Genomic DNA, 18,277 nt, shown 5'->3' on the forward strand with positions numbered 1-18,277 from the left:
CCCCTGTCCCTGTGCCACCCCCATGTCCCCCAGCCCTGTGTCACTTCCCCGATGTCCCCAGGCTCTGGCGCTGCAGGAGGAGGAGCGGGTGGCCCTGGCAGGGACATTGGCAGGGCTCCAGCAGAGCCTGGATGAGGCCACGGCCGAGGTGGAGCAGCGGCGGCGAGAGCTCACGGGCCACCAGGAGAAGGAGCAGGTGGGTTTGGGGGGCTTCCAGAACCCCCCCAGGGTGGCACAGAGCCCCCACTTCCACCCCCCTGCCCAGGTGTCTCCTCTCTTTACAACCCCCATTGCCCAAAGTGTCCCCTGCTCCTGCTGCCACCCGTGTCTGTGTGTCCCGTTGTCACCCCCCAATTCCTGGGCATCCCCCACTGCAGCCCCTCCTGTCTGAATATCCCCTGTGTCCCCCCGCCATTGCATCCCCCTATTCCTGGGTATGCACCCCCCAGCTTGAGGCTCACCCCCACCATTGCAAGACCCCCCCAGTGTCCCCTTTTCTTGCAGCCCCCCCAACTGCACCCCTCCATCTCCTGCAGGAAAGGGGCTCAGCTGTGGTACCTGAGCCCCCTCACCCCATCCCTGCATCACCCCCGCTGCCCCCCTGTCTCTGGGACCCCATCCCCGCTGTCCCCCCTTTCCAGAACCCATTCCATTGCCCACCCCCTCTCTGGGACCCCATCCTCATTGTCCACCCCTCTTTTTGGGATCCATCCCCATTGTCCTCCTATCTCTGAGACCCCATCCCCACTGTTCCCCTATCTCTGAGACCCCATCCCCACTGTTCCCCTGTCTCTGGGACCCATCTCCATTGCCCTCCCTCCTTCTGGGACCCATCCCCATTGCCCCCACCTCTCTCTGGGACTCCACTGTTCCTTCTCTCTCTGCATCCAATCCCCATTACTTCCCGTGTCCGGGACCCCATCCCCATTGCTCCCCCTCTCTGGGACCCCATCCCCACTGTCCCTCCCTTTCCAGGACCCATTCCATTGCCCCCACCTCTCTCTGGGACTCCAACCTCATTGTCCCCCCCCTCTTTCTGGGACTCCATCCCCATTGCTCCCCCCTGACCCCCGGGATCCGTCCCAACTGTTCCCCTCTCTCTGGGACCCCATCCCCACTGCCCCCATCTCTCCACAACCCCATGCCCCCTGTCCCCCTTTCTCCAGCACCCCATCCCCACTGTTCCTCCTCGCTCTGCACCCCATCCCCATCACCCACCCATCTCTGGGGCCCCATCCCCACTGTCCCCCCTTTTCCAGCACCTATTCCATTGCCCTCCCTCTTTCTGGGGCCCACCCCCATTGCACCCCTTCTCTTTGGGATCCCATCCCCACTGTCCCCCCCTTTCCAGGACCCATTCCATTGCCCACCCCCTCTCTGGGACGCCATCCTCATTGTCCACCCCTCTTTTTGGGATCCATCCCCACTGTCCCCCTATCTCTGAGACCCCATCCCCACTGTTCCCCTGTCTCTGGGACCCCATCCCCATTGCCCTCCCTCCTTCTGGGACCCATCCCCTTTGCCCCCACCTCTCTCTGGGACTCCAACCCCACTGTTCCTCCTCTCTCTGCGCCCCATCCCCATTACCCCTCTGTGTCCGGGACCCCATCCCCATTGTCCCCCCCTCTCTGGGACCCCATCCCCACTGCCCCACTCTCTCCACGACCCCATCCCAACTGTCCCCCTGTCTCCAGGACCCCAACCCCACTGTTCCTTCTCTTTCTGCAGCCCATCCCCATTACCCCCCCGTGTCCAGGACCCCATCCCCATCACCCACCCATCTCTGGGGCCCCATCCCCACTGTCCCCCCCTTTTCCAGGACATATCCCATTGCCTTCCCTCTTTCTGGGACCCATCCCCATTCCCCTCTCCCTGTCCGGGACCCCATCCCCACTGTCCCTCCTCTCTCTGCGCCCCATCCCCATTCCCCCCTCCCTGTCCGGGACCCCCTCCCCATTGTCCCCTCTCTCTGGGACCCCCAAAGGAGGGAGGGGGGTATCAGGATGCCCCCGTTCCCCCCAGGCCTTGGCAGCAGAGCTGCGCTCGCTGCGGTTGCGGGCGGAGGAGGCGGCGCTGAGCCACGAGCGGGAGGCGAGGGCGCTCCGGGACCAGGCGGCAGCGGCGGCCAAGCAGCGGGACAGCGCCCTGCGGGAGGTGAGCCGCACCCCAAAAACACTTCCCGCCCCCCTGAAACCCCCAAATCCTGGATTCCCGCTGCCCAAAATCCCTTCCTGGACCCCTGAAATCCCCAAATCCCTGGAGTTCCCCACCCCCCTGAAATCCCCAAATCCCTGGAGTTCCCCGCCCCCCAAACCCCTTCCCGCCCCCTGAAATCCCCAAATCCCTGGAGTTCCCCGCCCCCCAAACCCCTTCCCGCCCCCTGAACCCCCCAAATCCTGGATTCCCGCTCGGGGCAGGCGGAGGAGGCGCGGGTGCAGCTGCAGGCCGGGGCCGAGGCGCGGGCGGCGGCGCGGCGGGAGCTGCTGGAGGCGCAGCGAGAGGCCCGGGACAGCCGCGAGGGCCGCGACACCGAGCGGCGGCGGGCGCAGGAGGCGCGGCGGGCGCTGGGCGATGCCGCCCGCGAGAAGGAGGCGCTGCAGCGCTCCAACGAGGAGCTGCGGGCGGCCCTGCGGCGCGCCGAGGGAGAGCGCATCAGGTGGGGAACCGGGGTGGCCTCGCCGGGGGTGCAGGGCCTTGGAGGGGCTGGGGGATGCTCAGGGTTGGGGGGATGCTCAAGGTTGGGGGGATGCTCGGGGTAAGGGAATGTCCAAGCTGGGAGATGCAGGAGTGATGGGTGGGACAAGGGGCTGCTCGAATTGGGAGATGCAGGAGTTGGGAGAGCTTGGCATGAGGGAAGCGCAAGTTGGGTGATGCTCAGGATGAGGGGAAGCACAGATTGGGAGATGCAGGAGTTGGGAGATGCTCGGGATGAGGAAAAGCAGGAGTGGGGAGATGCAGGAGTTGGAAGATTCTTGGGATGAGGGAAGCACAGATTGGAAGGTGCAGGAGTTGGGAGAGGCAGGAGTTGGGAGATGCTCGGGATGAGGAAAAGCACGAGTGGGGAGATGCAGAAGCTGGGAGATGCTTGGGATGAGGGAAGCACAAGTTGGGTGATGCTCAGGATGAGGGGAAGCACAGATTGAGAGATGGAAGAGTTGGGAGATGATTTGGATGAGAGAAGCGCAAATTGGGTGATGCTCAGGATGAGGGGAAGCACAAGTGGGTGATGCAGGAGTGGGAGTGATGGGTGGGACAAGGGGCTGCGCAAATTGGGAGATGCAGGAGTTGGGAGATTCTTGGGATGAGGGAAGCACAGATTGGGAGATGCAGGAGTTGGTGGATGCTCATGATGAGGGAAAGCAGAAGTTGGGAGATGCTCGGGATGAGGGAAAACAGGAGTTGGGTGATGCTCAGGATGAGGGGAAGCACAGATTGGGAGATGCAGGAGTTGGGAGAGGCCGGAGTTGGGAGATGCTCGGGATGAGGAAAAGCACGAGTGGGGAGATGCAGGAGTTGGGAGATGCTCGGGATGAAGGAAAACAGGAGTTGGGTGATGCTCAGGATGAGGGGAAGCACAGATTGGGAGATGCAGAAGTTGGGAGATGCTTGGGATGAGGGAAACCCAAGTTGGGTGATGCTCAGGATGAGGGGAAGCACAGATTGGGAGATGCAGGATGCAGGAGTTGGGACATGTTCGGGATGAGGCAAAACAGGATTTGGGAGTTACAGGGGTGATCCCCACCCTGGAAGGCGATGCCTGGGGTGGTGTTGGTGTTCCAAGGGATGCTCAGGGGATGCTCAGGTTGGGATGGGGCGATGCTCCAGCTCGGGAGGACGCTCAGTACAAGATGATGGCAATTTGGGGCTGGGGGAACACCCGGGATGGGCACAGCTGGGGCACGGCCGGTGCTGGGGCCGTGCTGCCCCCCCCGGGCACTGCCAGCCCCCGCTGCCCGCAGCCTGAAGCGCTCCGGGGAGGACAAGGAGCAGCGTGTGGCGCTGCTGGAGGCGGCGCGGGCGGCGGCCGAGCGGGAGGTGTCGGAGCTGCGGGCGGCGCTGCGGGGGCTGGAGCGCGCCCGCCTGGAGAGCCGGCGGGAGCTGCAGGAGCTGCGCCGCCAGGTCAGGGACGGCGACACGGGCACGGGGGGTGGCACTGAGCCCCGGCGTGTCCCCGAACCGCCGGTGGCCTCGCGGGCAGGTGAAGGAGCTGGACAGCGAGAACAGCCGGCGGGGCCGGGAGCTGGGGGAGCTGCAGGCGCGGGTGGCGCTGGAGGAGCAGCGGGAGCAGCGCAGCCGCCGCGAGGCCTCGGGGCTCCGGCAGAAGGTGGCCGAGAGCGAGGCCGGCACCGAGGCTGCCAGGAAGGAGGTGAGGCTGTCCCCAAAGGTGCTTAAGAACCTGCTGTGGGTGTCCCACATCCCAAAGTGTGCCTGTGCCCGTATAGATGGCTGTCCTGTGGGTCTGGAGGTGTCCCTGTCCCCTCAGGCCATAGCTGGGTGCCTGTTGTCCCCAATCATTGCCACCACCGTGGTATCCTGTGTCCCTGGGGGCTCCTATTGCTCCACCCCCTGCATCCCTGGAGTTCCCAGTGACCCCATTGCTTCATCCCCTACATCCCTGGGGTTCCCATTGCCCCACTCCTCCATCCCCAGCATCCCTGGCGTTTCCTGTGACTCCATTGCTCCATCCCTGAGTGCTCCCATTGCCCCATTGCTCCATCCCCTGCATCCCTGGTTGTTCCCACTGCTCCATCCCCTGCATCCCTGGTGTTCCCACTGCCCCATTTCTCCATCCTCTGCATTCCTGGTGTTTCTATTGCTCCATTGCCTTCAGCCCTGGGTGTTCCCACTGCCCCATTGCTCCATCCCCTGCATCCCTGGGTGTTCTCATTGCCCCATTGCTCCATCCCCTTGCATCCCTGGGTGTTCCCTGTGACCCCACTGCTCCATCCCCAGCATACCTGGGGTTCCCATTGCTCCCTTCCCTGCATCCCTGGAATTCCCATTGCCCCACTTTTCCATCCCCTGCATCCCTGGATGTTGCCATTGCCCCATTGCTCCAGCCCCTGTGTCCCTGGGAGTTCCCACTGCTCCATCCCCTGCATCTTTTGAGCTCCCATTGCCCCATTGCTCCATCCCCTGCATTTCTGGGGTTCCCAGTTACCCCATTGCTCCATCCCCCTGCATCCCTGGGTGTTCCCTGTGACCCCACTGCTCCATCCCCAACATACTTGGGGTTCCCATTGCTCCCTTCCCTGCATCCCTGGAATTCCCATTGCCCCACTGCTCCATCCCCTGCATTCTTGGAGTTCCCATTGCCCCACTGCTCCATCCCTTGCATCCCTGTGTGTTCCCATTGCTTCATCCTCTGCATTTCTGGGGTTCCCCATCACCCCATTGCTCCCTCCCCTGCATCCCTGGGGTTCCCCATCACCCCATTGCTCCATCCCCTGCATCCCTGGGATTCTCATTGCCCTATTGCTCTATCCCCCTGCATCTCTGGGGTCCCCCATCACCCCACTGCTCCATCCCCCGTTCCCGTCCCTCTCACCCACCGTTCCCCTCTCCGCCGTCCCCCCTCAGCTGCAGCAGCTGCAGCAGCGCCTGGCGGCGGCGGAGCAGGAGTTCCGGCGGCGGGAGCAGGAGCTGTCGCGCAGCCTGGAGGAGGCGCGGGGCAATGAGAAGAAGCTGCTGGCGGACGCTCGGAACCTGCAGCTCAAGGTGGAGGCGGCGCGGGCCGAGGTGGCGGAGCTGGGGCTGCGGCTGAGCGCGGCGCAGGGCCGGGCGCAGGGGCTGGAGGCGGAGCTGGCCCGCGGCGAGGAGCAGCGCAGGAGCACCGAGTCCCGCCTGGGAGGGCTCCAGGCCACCCTGCTCCGCACCGTGGCCGCGGCCAGGGCCAAGGGTGAGCGGCCCCGGGGCTCAGGGGAAGGGAAGTGGCAGCCCTTGATGCAGCCCTGGGGGTCTCCCACACACCGGTGCTCCGGCCCCTGCATCCCGGGGGTCTCCCATTGCTCCATCCCTGCATCCTGGGGGGTCTCACAAAGCTGTTATTCCACCCCCTGCATCCCTGGATTCTCCCAAACCCCATTATTCTATCCCTGAATCCTGGGGGTCTCCCAAAGCTGTTATTCCACCCCCTGCATCCCTGGATTCTCCCAAACCCCATTATTCCATCCCTGCATCCTGGGGGTCTCCCAAAGCTGTTATTCCACCCCTTGCATCCCTGGATTCTCCCAAACCCCATTATTCTATCCCTGAATCCTGGGGGTCTCCCATTGCTCTGTCCCCTGCATCCCGAGGGTCTCCCAAACCCCGTTATTCCATCCCTGCATCCCTGGATTATCCCAAACCTCCTAATTCCATTTCTGCATCCTGGGGGTCTCCCAAATCCCATTATTCCATCTCCTGCACCCCTGAATTCTCCCAAATCCCATTATTCCATCCCCTGAATCCTGGGGGTCTCCCATTGCTCCATTCCTGCATCCCAGGGGCCTCCCAAATCCTGTTATTCCATCTCTGCATCCCAGGGGTCTCCCATTGCTCTATCCCCTGCATCCTGGAGGTCTCCCAAAACCCATTATTCTATCCCTGCATCCCTGGATCCCCCCAAACCCCATAATTCCATCCCTGCATCCTCCCAACCCCCATTATTCCATCCCTGCATCCCTGGATCCTCACAAACCCCATTATTCCATTCCTGAATCCCCCCAAACCCCGTTATTCCACCCTCTGCACCCTGGGGTCCCCTTCACTCCATCCCCTGCATCCCCACATTTTTCCATCCCCTGCCTCCCTGGTGTCCCCCGCTGCTCAGTCCCCTCCTCCCAGGCTGTTGTCCTCCTGTTGTCACCCTTGGTGTCCCCGTGTCACCCCTGTTGTCCCCCTGTTGTCACCCCTGTTGTCCCCCTGTCACCCCTGGTGTCCCTGTGTCACCCCTGGTGTCCCCCTGTTGTCACCTCTGGTGTCCCCATGTCACCCCCGTTGTCCCCCTGTTGTCACCCCTGTTGTCCCCCTGTTGTCACCCCTCGTGTCCCCCTGTTGTCACCCCTGGTGTCCCCGTGTCACCCCTGGTGTCCCCCTGTTGTCACCCCTGGTGTCCCCGTGTCACCCCTGGTGTCCCCGTGTCACCTCTGTTGTCCCTGTGTCACCCCTGGTATCCCCGTGTCACCCCTGGTGTCCCCCTGTCACCCCTGTTGTCCCCCTGTTGTCACCCCTGGTATCTCCCTGCCACCCCTGTTGTCCTCCTGTCACCCCTGGTGTCCCCGTGTCACCCCTGGTGTCCCCGTGTCACCCCTGGTGTCTCCCTGCCACCCCTGTTGTCCTCCTGTTGTCACCCCTGTTGTCCCCCTGTCACCCCTGTTGTCACCCCTGGTGTCCCCGTGTCACCCCTAATGTCCCCGTGCCACCCCTGTTGTCCCCCGGTCACCCCTGTTGTCCCCCTGTTGTCACCCCTGGTGTCTCCCTGTCACCCCTGGTGTCCCCATGTCACCTCTGTTGTGCCCGTCACCCCTGGTGTCCTCGTGTCACCCCTGTTGTCCCCCTGTTGTCACCCCTGGTGTCCCTGTGCCACCCGTGTTGTCCCCCGGTCACCCCTGTTGTCCCCCTGGTGTCACCCCTGTTGTCCCCCTGTCACCCCTGGTGTCCCCCTGACACCCCTGGTGTCCCCCTGTTGTCACCCCTGGTGTCCCGGTGTCACCCCTGGTGTCCCCCTGTTGTCACCCCTGGTGTCCCGGTGTCACCCCTGGTGTCCCCCTGTTGTCACCCCTGTTGTCCCCAGGCGCGGTCCCGGAGGGTCCGGGCAGCCCCGGCTCCGTCCCGGATGCCGATGCCGATCCCGAGGCGCTGCGGGCGGCGCTGCGGGAATTCCTGCGGGAGCTGCAGGACGCGCAGCGCGAGCGGGTGCGTGTCCCTGCCGTCCCTCCTGTCCCCATTGTCCCCAAAGGGCCCTTCCCGGCCCGATCCCAGCCCCCGTTGCCGGCAGGAGGAGCTCCGGGGCCAGGTGAGCAGCCTTGGACGGCGCCTGGCGGAGGCGGAGGCGGAGCGGGACAGCGCCGGGGCCCGGGCACAGCGGCTGCAGAAACTGCTGGATGAGAGCGAGCAAGGTGATGGGGATTTTGGGGGTTTTGGGGTGGTCTGGTGGCTGCTGGAGCCGCCACAGCCAGCGGGGGCTCACAGGGAAACTGAGGCACAGGGAGGGGGACGTTGGTCAGAGAGGAGGATGCTCCTCGGGATTTCCTCCAAAATCCTGTTGGGAAAGCTCAGAAATCCCAATAACCTGGGAACTGATGGATTTGGGGTGGTCTGGTGGCTGCTGGAGCCGCCACAGCCAGTGGGAGCTCGGAGGGAAACTGAGGCACAGGGAGGAGGGTGAAGCTGCTTGGAGCAGAGGATGCTCCTCAGGATTTCCTCCAAAATCCTGTTGGGAAAGCTCAGAAATCCCAGTAAACTGGGAAATGAGGGATTCAGGGTGGTCTGGTGGCTGCTGGAGCCGCCACAGCCAGTGGGAGCTCAGAGGGAAACTGAGGCACGGAGAGGGGGTGAAGCTGCTTGGAGCAGAGGATGCTCCCTGGGATTTCCTCCAAAATCCTGGTGGGAAACCTCATAAACCCCAGTAAACCTCAGTAAAACCCAGTAAAACCCTTCTGTTCCTCCCTTAAACACCAGTACAAAGTGGTAAAAAATTCCATATATCCTTCTAACCCCAATAAAATGGGTAAAAACCCCTCATGGGTGCCAGTACAAAGTGGTAAAAAATTCCAAATATACTTCTAACCCTGATAAAATGGGTTTTGTACTCTTTACCCCAGTAAAACCCCTCTGCATCCCCCACATATCCCAGTGAAACTGGTAAAACCCTCATGGATGCCAGTACACCAGTAAAAAGTGGTAAAAAATTCCATATATCCTTCTAACCCCAATAAAATGGGTAAAACCCCTCATGGATGCCAGTACACCACTAAAAAGTGGTAAATAATTCTATATATCCTTCTAACCCTAATAAAAAGGGTTTTATACCCTTTACCCTAGTAAAACCCCTCTGCATCCCCCACACACATCCCTAAAACTGGTAAAACCCTCATGGATGCCAGTACACCAGTACAAAGTGGTAAATAATTCCATATATACTTCTAACCCCAATAAAATGGGTAAAAAACCCCTCATGGATGCCAGTACACCAGTAAAAAGTGGTAAATAAATCCATATATCCTTCTAACCCCAATAAAATGGGTAAAAACCCCTCATGGATGCCAGTACACCAGTAAAAAGTGGTAAAAAATTCCATATATCCTTCTAACCCCAATAAAATGGGTAAAAACCCCTCATGGATGCCAGTACAAAGTGGTAAAAAATTCCATATATACTTCTAACCCTAATAAAAAGGGTTTTATACCCTTTACCCCAGTAAAACCCCTCTGCATCCCTCACATATCCCAGTGAAACTGGTAAAACCCTCATGGATGCCCACAAATCCCACTGGAACTGCTAAACTCCCCTATGGATCCCATGTAAATACCAGTTAAACTGGTAAACTCCACAAAACCCAGTAAAAGTGGCAAAACCCCCTGTGCAAATTCCAAAAATCCCAATAAAGTGGGGCAGAACCTGTCTGCACCCCAGGTAAATCCCAGTAAAATGGGTAAATCCCTCGTGTATTTCCTGTAAACCCCAATGAAACAGCTGAAAAAACCCTGTGCAAACGGCAGAAATCCCCATAAAATTAAATTAAAGATCCCAAAACATTAAAAAGTAGCAATAAAAAAATAAACCATTAAAAAATTCCCCATAAGCTGCAGTAAAACTGGGGAACTCCCTGTGCAGTCTCCATAAAAGGATTAAAATCCTGTGCATCCTCTTAAACCCCAGTGAACCCAGTAACCCCTCCAGTCTGTGCCCCATAAATTCCAATAAAACCCCAATAAAACCCCAATAAAACCTCAATAAAAACCCCAATAAAACTGGTAACGCCTCGCTGCATCCCATGACCACCCAAAGAAAACTGGGAAATGCCCTGAGCAGATGCCATAAATCCCAATAAATGGGTAAAACCCCCCCTGAATCTCCCAGAAACCCCAGTAAAATTGGGAATCTCCCATGCCTCCCCTGTAATTCCCAGTAAAACTGGGAACCCCCTGTGAAAATTCTGTAAATCCCAATAAAATGGGTAAAACCCCATAAACCCCAGTAAAACCCCCCTGCATCCCCCATTAACCCAAATTAACCACTCTGCGCCCCCAAAAACCCCACTAAACCCCCATAAATCCCAGTAACTGCTGTAAGTCCCTCTGCAATTCCCATAAACCCCAATAAAACCCTCCTGCATCCCCCATAAACCCCAATAAGCCCCAGTAACCCCAAACATCCCCTATAAACTCCGATAAACCCCTCTGCAATTCCCATAAACCAAATAAACCCCAGTAAAATCCCTTTGCACCTCCACAAACCCCATTAAAACCCCCTTGCACCCCCAGAAACCCCAGTAAAACCCCAATAAAATTCCTTTGCAACCCCTAAAACCCCCTTCCATCCCCATAAACCCCAGTAAAACCCCTCTGCACCCCTACAAATCCCATTAAAACCCCCTTGCACCCCCACAAACCCCATTAAAACCCCTCTGCACCCCCACAAACCCCAGTGCACTCCCACAAATCCCATTAAAACCCCCTTCCATCCCCATAATTCCATGAAAACTCCTTTGCACCCCCACAAACCCCAGTAAAACCCCTTTGCCCTCCCACAAAACCCCAGCAGAACCCCAGTAAAACCCCACAAAGCCCATTAAAATCTCCTTCCATCCCCATAAACACCATTAAAACACCCCCGCACCCCCCACAAACTCTGGCAAAACCCCATTAAAACCCCTCTGCACCCCCACAAGCCCCAGTGCACCCCTACAAATCCCATTAAAGTCCCCTTTCACCCCCACAAACCCCAGTAACATCCCCACAAATCCCATTAAAACCCCTTTGCACCCCCACAAACCCCAGTAAAACCCCTCTATACCCCCACAAACACCAGCAACACCCCAGTGCACCCCTACAAATCCCATTAAAACCTCTTTGTACCCCCACAAGCCCCAGTAACATCCCCACAAAACCCAGTAACACCCCCTTCCATCCCCATAAACCCCAATAAAATCCCTCTGCAGCCCCACAAACCCCAGTAAAACTCCCTTGACCCCCCACAAACCCCAGTAAAACCCCTCTGTACCCCCACAAACACCAGCAACACCCCAGTGCACCCCCACAAAGCCCGTTAAAACCCCCTTACACCCATAAACCCCAGTAACATCCCCACAAACCTCAGTAAAACCCCTCTGCACCCCCATAAACCCCATTAAAACCCCTCTGCACCCCCACAAGCCCCAGTGCACCCCTACAAATCCCATTGAAGTCCCCTTGCACCTCCACAAGCCCCAGTAACATCCCCACAAAACCCAGTAACACCCCCTTCCATCCCCATAAACCCCAATAAAATCCCTCTGCACCCCTACAAACCCCATTAAAACCCCCTTGCACCCCCACAAACCCAGTAAAACCCCTCTGCACCCCCACAAACCCCAGTAACACCCCCTTCCATCCCCACAAACCCCAATAAAATCCCTCTGCAGCCCCACAAACCCCAGTAAAACCTCTCTGCACCCCTACAAATCCCATTAAAACCCCCTTGCACCCCCACAAACCCCAGTAACATCCCCACAGAACCCAGTAACACCCCCTTCCATCCCCATAAACCCCAATAAAATCCCTCTGCACCCCTACAAACCCCATTAAAACCCCCTTTTACCCCCCCAATCCCCGCAGGGCGGCGGGAGCTGAGCGGGGCCCGCGCGTCGCTGCTGCTGCAGGACGAGACCCTGCGGCGCTCGCAGCGGGAATGCCGCGGGCTGCGGGAGCGCCTGAGCGCCCTGGAGAGCGGGATGAGAGCGGCCGAGAGGGAACGGCGGGCGGGACAGGTGCGAGCGGGGCGGGAACGGGAACGGGAATGGGAGCGGGGAACGGGAATGGGGAATGGGAGCGGGAACGGGAGCGCCTGAGCGCCCTGGAGAGCGGGATGAGAGCGGCCGAGAGGGAGCGGCGGGCGGGACAGGTGCGAGCGGGAACGGGAACGGGAACGGGAATGGGGAACGGGAGCAGGAATAGGAATGGGAACGGGAGCGGGAATGGAAATGGGAGCGGGAACGGGAGCGCCTGAGTGCCCTGGAGTGCGGGATGAGAGCGGCCGAGAGGGAGCGGCGGGCGGGACAGGTGCGAACGGGAACGGGAACGGGAATGGGGAACGGGAATGGGAACGGGAGCGGGAATGGGAATGGGGAACGGGGAACGGGAATGGGGAATGGGAGCGGGAACGGGAGCGCCTGAGTGCCCTGGAGTGCGGGATGCGGGCGGCCGAGAGGGAGCGGCGGGCGGGACAGGTGCGAGCGGAGCAGAAACGGGAACGGGGCAGCGGGGACGGGAATGGGGAATAGGAACGGGAATAGGAATTTCAGAGGGTGAGAATGGGAGCGGGAACAGAACGGGAACGGGAACGGAAATGGGAGCGGGAACGGGGGCGGGAACGGGAATGGGGAATGGGGAGCGGGAACGGGAGCGGGAGCGCCTGAGCGCCCTGGAGAGCGGGATGAGAGCAACCGAGAGGGAGCGGCGGGCGGGACAGGTGCCAGCGGGGCGGGAACGGGGGAGCGGGGACGGGGCAGGGAACAGGAACGGGAATGGGGAATAGGAACGGGAATGGGGAATGGAAATGGGAGCGGGAACGGGAGCGCCTGAGTGCCCTGGAGTGCGGGATGAGAGCGGCCGAGATAGAGCGGTGGGCGGGACAGGTGCGAGCGGGGCGGGAACGGGAACGGGAACGGGAACGGGGAACGGGAATGGGAGCGGGAACAGGAACAGAACGGGAACGGAAATGGGAGCGGGAACGGGAAGGGGAATGGAAACGGGAATGGGAGCGGGAACAGGAATAGAACGGGAACGGAAATGGGAGCGGGAACGGGAAGGGGAATGGAAACGGGAATGGGAGCGGGAACAGGAATAGAACGGGAACGGAAATGGGAGCGGGAACGGGAAGGGGAATGGGAGCGGGAACGGGAAGGGGAATGGGAACGGGAATGGGAATAGGGAACGGGGACAGAACGGGACGGGAACGGGAATGGGAGTGGGAACGGGAGCGCCTGAGCGCCCTGGAGAGCGGGATGCGGGCGGCCGAGAGGGAGCGGCGGGCGGGACAGGTGCGAGCGGGAACGGGAACGGGAATGGGAGCGGGAACGGGAATGGGGAATGGGGAATGGGGAACGGGAATGGGAGCGGGAACAGAACGGGACGGGAACGGGAATGGGAGCGGGAACGGGGAACGGGAATGGGGAATAGGAACGGGAATGGGAGCGGGAACAGGAACGGAAATGGGAGCGGGAACGGGAGCGCCTGAGCGCCCTGGAGAGCGGGATGCGGGCGGCCGAGATAGAGCGGCGGGCGGGACAGGTGCGAGCGGGGCGGGAACGGGAACGGGGGAGCGGGGACGGGAACGGGAACGGGAGCAGGAGCGGGAATGGGGAATGGGAACGGGAACGGGGACGAGGACAGAAACAGAGGAGCAGGAATGGGAACAGGAACAGGGAACGGGAACGGGAACGGAACGGGAATGGGAACGGGAATGGGAACAGGAACGGGAGTGGGGCCGGGAACGGGGCCGGGGGAGCGGGGCCAGGAACAGGGGAGCGGGGCTGGGTGAACTGAGGGGGTCAGGGGAGAATGGGGCCGAGGGGAACGAGGGAGTTGGGTGGAAATGAGGGGGTCCAGCTGGAAATTGGGGGGCAGTGCAGGCAGGAATGCCAGGCAGTCCAGGTGGGAATGGAGGCAGTCAGGTGGGAATGTGCAATAATTCAGGTAGGAATGTGGGATAATCCAGGTGGGAATGGGGGGCAGTCCAGGTAGGAATGTGGAATAATCCAGGTGGGAATGGGGGGCAGTCCAGGGATAATCCAGGTGGGAATACCAAGCAGTCCAGGCAGAAATGTTGAGCAGTCCAGGTGGGAATGTGGGATAATCCAGGCGGAAATGTCCCGTGGGGAGTGTCAGCAGCCCGGGTGGGAGCGCGGGGCAGTCCGGGTGGGCACATCCCGGCTCCACGCCCGCATCCCGGCGGCTGCAGGAGAAGCTGGGCGAGCTGGAGGAGGCCCGGCAGCGGCTGGAGCTGTGCGAGAGCCGCAGTGCTCGGCTGGAGCTGCAGCGGAGGGCGCTGGAGGCGGATCTGGGCCGGGCCCGGCGCGCTCTGGCCGAGCGGGACGCGGAGGCGCGGGAGGCGCGGGAGCGAGCGGAGCAGCTCCGCACGCAGGTACCGGGATCCCGCGGGGCTCCGGGGCTCAGCTGCCTTCCCATGGATCCAGTCCCACGGTTCTTCCCTGATCAGCCTCCCAGGGCCTCCTGAAGCAATTTCCAGTCCCGCAGCTCCCACTGAACCCACTGCAGTTCCCACAGCTCCCACTGAACCCACTCCAGTCCCACAGCTCCCACTGAACCCACTCCCAGTTGCCACAGCCCCCCCAGTTTCCCCTGAGCCCTGTCCCAGTCCCACAATTCCTACTGAACCCATTCCCAGTTCCCCCGAGTTCCCCCTGGATCCCATCCCAGTTGTCCCCAGTTCTGCCAAAACCCCTCTCAGTCCCCCAGTTCCCCCCAAATCCCTTCCCTATTCCTCTGAGTTCCTCCTAAACACCTACCCAGTCTCCCCAGTTCCCCCTGAACCCCTTCCCAGCCCCCCCAGTTCCCCCAGTATCCCCTCCCAGTTCCCCCTGTATCCCCTGCCAGTCCCTCCAGTTCTCCCAGTCCCCCCAGTTTCCCCAGTATCCGCTCCCAGCCCCCTAGTTACCCCTGAGCCCCTTCCCAGCCCCCCCCCCCCGCCCAGTTTCCCCAGTATCCGCTCCCAGTTCCCCACTCTCCGTTCCCGTTCCGTTCCCAGCTGGCTCAGGCCGAGTCCCGCTCGGGTCCGCCGTTCCCGGTGCCGCCGGGGAGCGGCTCCAAGGGGGAGGCTCCGGCCGGCTCCGCGCTCCACGAGCGGCTCCTGCAGCTCCAGAACGCGCTGGCCGCGGGCGAGACGGACCGGAGGCTGCTCCAGGTGGGACCGGAACCGCTCCCGGTGCCCCCAGCTCCTGCCGAGCCCCTTCCCAGTCCCCTCATTCTCTGTGAGCCCCCTCCCAACCCTCTAAAACCCCTCCCACTACTCCCAGTTCCCTCTGAACCCTCCCAGTGCTCCCATTTGCCCTGAACCACTCCCGGTCCCTGCTGTCCCGGGCTGTCCCGGGACTGTCTCCGGCTGTCCCGGGGATGTTCCCGGGTGTCACGGGGCTGTCCCGCTGTCCCCCCGGTGTCGCAGGAGGGGCTGGAGGAGGCGCGGCGAGCACTGGCGGAGGCGCGGCGGGAGAAGGGAATGCTGCGGGAGCAGCTGCGGGAGCAGCGGGAGCTGGGGATGCTGCGGGAGCCGGGAATGCCGCGGGATCTGGGAGTGCTGCGGGAGCCGGGATTGTCCCGGGAGCCGGGAATGCTCCGGGATCTGGGAATGCCACGGGAGCCGGGAATGCCACCGGAGCCCTCCCAGGACCGGCAGCAGGAGGTGAGCGGGGCCACAACCCAAATTTGCTGACCTTTGACCCCAGAGTGTGGATCACCCACAGAGCCCTGCACCCTTATGGGCTAATTAATTATCTAATTATCATCTCATACCTATATCATCATATCTGCTATATTAGATAATTGATCTATTGCCATATATCTAATCTATATCTATGTCTATGTATCTATATCTATCTATATATATATAATATATTTGGGTTTATCTGTATTTTTCTACCTATCTCACACACTTTAATAAATGTTTATCTGTGTGTCCGGGCAGGAGCGGGACCCTCCCGGCCGGGCTGGATCCGTGCAGCTCCCGGCGGGGCCGGATCCCCCCGCGGGCTCGGCCGAGCGGGAGCTGGAGGAGGCTCGGAAACGCATCCAGGTGCTGCGGGTGGGTCCCGGGGCCGAGCCCGATCCGGGGGATGGAGCAAGGGCTGATCGTGGGATGGAGCTGGGGCTGATCCCAGTCCATGGGCTGGGGCTGCTCCCGATCCACGGTATGGGGCTGGGGCTGATCCCGATACACGGCATGGAGCTGATCCCGATCCATGGGATGGGGCTGGGGCTGATCTCGATCCATGGGATGGGGCTGATCTCGATCCATGGGATGGGGCTGCTCCTTCGGGAGCTCATCCTGATGGGAACGAGCCTGGTGCTGGTGCTGGGATGGGGCCGGGCTCATGCCAATGGGAATGGCCCCAGTTCTGGGCTGGTTCCAGGGGCAGGAGGGTGTTGGTGCTGGCCGCACCAGGAAAGTGGTGCTGGTGCTGGTGTTGATGTTGCTGTTGATGCTGGTGTTTGTGCTGGTGCTGGTGTTGATGTTGGTATTGGTGTTGATGCTGGTGTTTGTGCTGGTGCTGGTGTTGGTTTTGATGCTGGTGTTTGTGCTGGTGTTGGTGTTGCTGTTGATGCTGGTGTTGGTGCTGGTGCTGCTCTTCCAGCACCAGCACCATGGAGGTGTTGCTGTTGATGTTGGTGTTGCTGTTGGTGCTGGGTGTTGCTGTTGGAGCTGGTGTTGCTGTTGGTGCTGGTGCTGGCTCTGGGACATTCTGGGGTGCCCATGCAGGCAGTGCCCATCCCGGGGTGCCCATGCCCATCCCTGGTACCAGGCTCCCCTCCCCACAGGCTCAGGTGTCGGCGCTGGAGCTCCGGGCCCGGCCGCTCCCCGAGGATCCCGCGGAGCTGCAGCGGGAGCTGGAGCGGCTCCGGCTCGGCCGCGGCGGCCTGGAGGAGCAGGTGAGGGGACACGGGGACAGCCCAGGGAACACAGGGACATGGCCTGGAGACATGGGGACACAGCGCAGGGGACACAGCCCTCAGGGACATGGGGACACAGCCTGGGGGACACAGGGACACAGCCCATGGGACGCGGCCCGGAGGACATAGGGACAGCCCCGGGGGACATGGGGACACGGCCTGGGGACACAGGGACAGCCTGGGGGACACGGGGACACGGCCTGGGGACACAGGGACAGCCTGGGGGACACGGCCCGGCCCCACAGCCTCCCCTCCATCCCTTCCTCCTGCAGATCGCGCTGCTCAAGGAGCAGGAGCTGCAGCGACATCCCACCGGAACTTAGGGAATTGTGGGAATTGCGGGACATCTGCAGGGACCGGCACAGCTCCGGGATGGGAGGATCCATCCTCATCCTCATCTTCATCCTCATCCCCATCCCCAAAACCCACAGCAGGGACCGGCACAGCTCCGGGATGGGAGGATCCATCCTCATCCTCATCTTCATCCTCATCCCCATCCCCGACCCCAAAATCCGCAGCAGCTCCGCTCAGGGGCGAGGGGGATCCAGCCCCATCCCTGTGCTCCAATCCCACAGCGATTTTTTGTCTCCTCATTCCCTTTTCTCCAGGAAAAAGCTGCACTTTTCCCACCAGCCGACCAAATTTGTCTATTTTTGATACAATCCGGGACCTCATGGATGGTTTACTCATTTTTGTGTTGCAGTTTTTAATGGAAAAATGGGGAATATTCCTTTGTTTTAGCCCCAGAAGACCCAACTGATTTATTCCCCTCCATCCTTCCAAGCCCTGCCCTCACCCTGTCCTAATTTTTCCCCTTTTTCTAACAAAAAACTCCCTGGATTTGTGTTTTTGAAGGATTTTTTTAGAAACTAGTAGGACTTTTATATGGAATTTTTGGGAATGGGGGTTTTTACTGGTGCTCCTGAGGGTGGGAAAGCCATGGGAAGGGAGGTGGTGGCTCTGACCATCCCCAGTCCCAGCTGGAATAAACTTGGAAAATCCAAACTGGGAGTTCTGAGGGATTTTTTGGGGGAATTTGGCATTTTGAGAATGCCCAAATTTGGGTTGGGTTGAATGAGGTCCCTAAATAATAAGAATAATGAACAATAAATAGAAATAAGCAGTAATTAAAACCCAATAATGATAATTAATAATGAAGGGTGAAGGATAAGAAATCGTAATAAACAGCAAATAATGATGAGGATAAAACTGCACCCTATAGATGAGAGAGAAGCTTTGGGGGGAAATTCACCCAATAGAGGGGAAATCCAACCTACAGATGAGAAATTCATCCTATAAAGGGGAAATTCACTGTGGGACCCCACCCACCACCCTTCTGTAGGGGCACTGGGCAGCACCCCAAAACCAGCCCCAAACCCACCCCAAACCCCTTTATTGTCTGTAAGGGACCC

General features: G+C 60.2%; 1 protein-coding gene across 10 annotated transcripts in view; it reads left to right on the plus strand.

Moving 5' to 3' along the window:
• CROCC (ciliary rootlet coiled-coil, rootletin) overlaps window positions 1–17,870 on the plus strand; it is a 38,101-nt gene extending 20,231 nt beyond the window's left edge. For 8 of the 10 annotated variants that reach the window (XM_074558574.1, XM_074558568.1, XM_074558575.1 and 5 more), the window contains 15 exons: window positions 62–196; window positions 2,023–2,154; window positions 2,418–2,656; window positions 3,960–4,119; window positions 4,199–4,366; window positions 5,581–5,899; window positions 7,775–7,896; window positions 7,979–8,099; window positions 11,799–11,950; window positions 14,143–14,325; window positions 14,950–15,105; window positions 15,364–15,600; window positions 15,883–15,999; window positions 16,734–16,844; window positions 17,138–17,870. In XM_074558574.1, the coding sequence (XP_074414675.1) occupies window positions 62–196; window positions 2,023–2,154; window positions 2,418–2,656; window positions 3,960–4,119; window positions 4,199–4,366; window positions 5,581–5,899; window positions 7,775–7,896; window positions 7,979–8,099; window positions 11,799–11,950; window positions 14,143–14,325; window positions 14,950–15,105; window positions 15,364–15,600; window positions 15,883–15,999; window positions 16,734–16,844; window positions 17,138–17,188 (2,403 nt within the window). In that variant the 3' untranslated portion in view covers window positions 17,189–17,870. The remainder of the gene's footprint in view (window positions 1–61; window positions 197–2,022; window positions 2,155–2,417; window positions 2,657–3,959; window positions 4,120–4,198; window positions 4,367–5,580; window positions 5,900–7,774; window positions 7,897–7,978; window positions 8,100–11,798; window positions 11,951–14,142; window positions 14,326–14,949; window positions 15,106–15,363; window positions 15,601–15,882; window positions 16,000–16,733; window positions 16,845–17,137) is intronic. The other 2 variants (XM_074558576.1, XM_074558577.1) reach the window with 2 other exon arrangements.
• The last annotated feature ends 407 nt before the right edge of the window (window positions 17,871–18,277 follow it).

Source organism: Zonotrichia albicollis, chromosome 25 (assembly GCF_047830755.1).
Source record: "Zonotrichia albicollis isolate bZonAlb1 chromosome 25, bZonAlb1.hap1, whole genome shotgun sequence".
Lineage (NCBI taxonomy): Eukaryota > Metazoa > Chordata > Aves > Passeriformes > Passerellidae > Zonotrichia > Zonotrichia albicollis.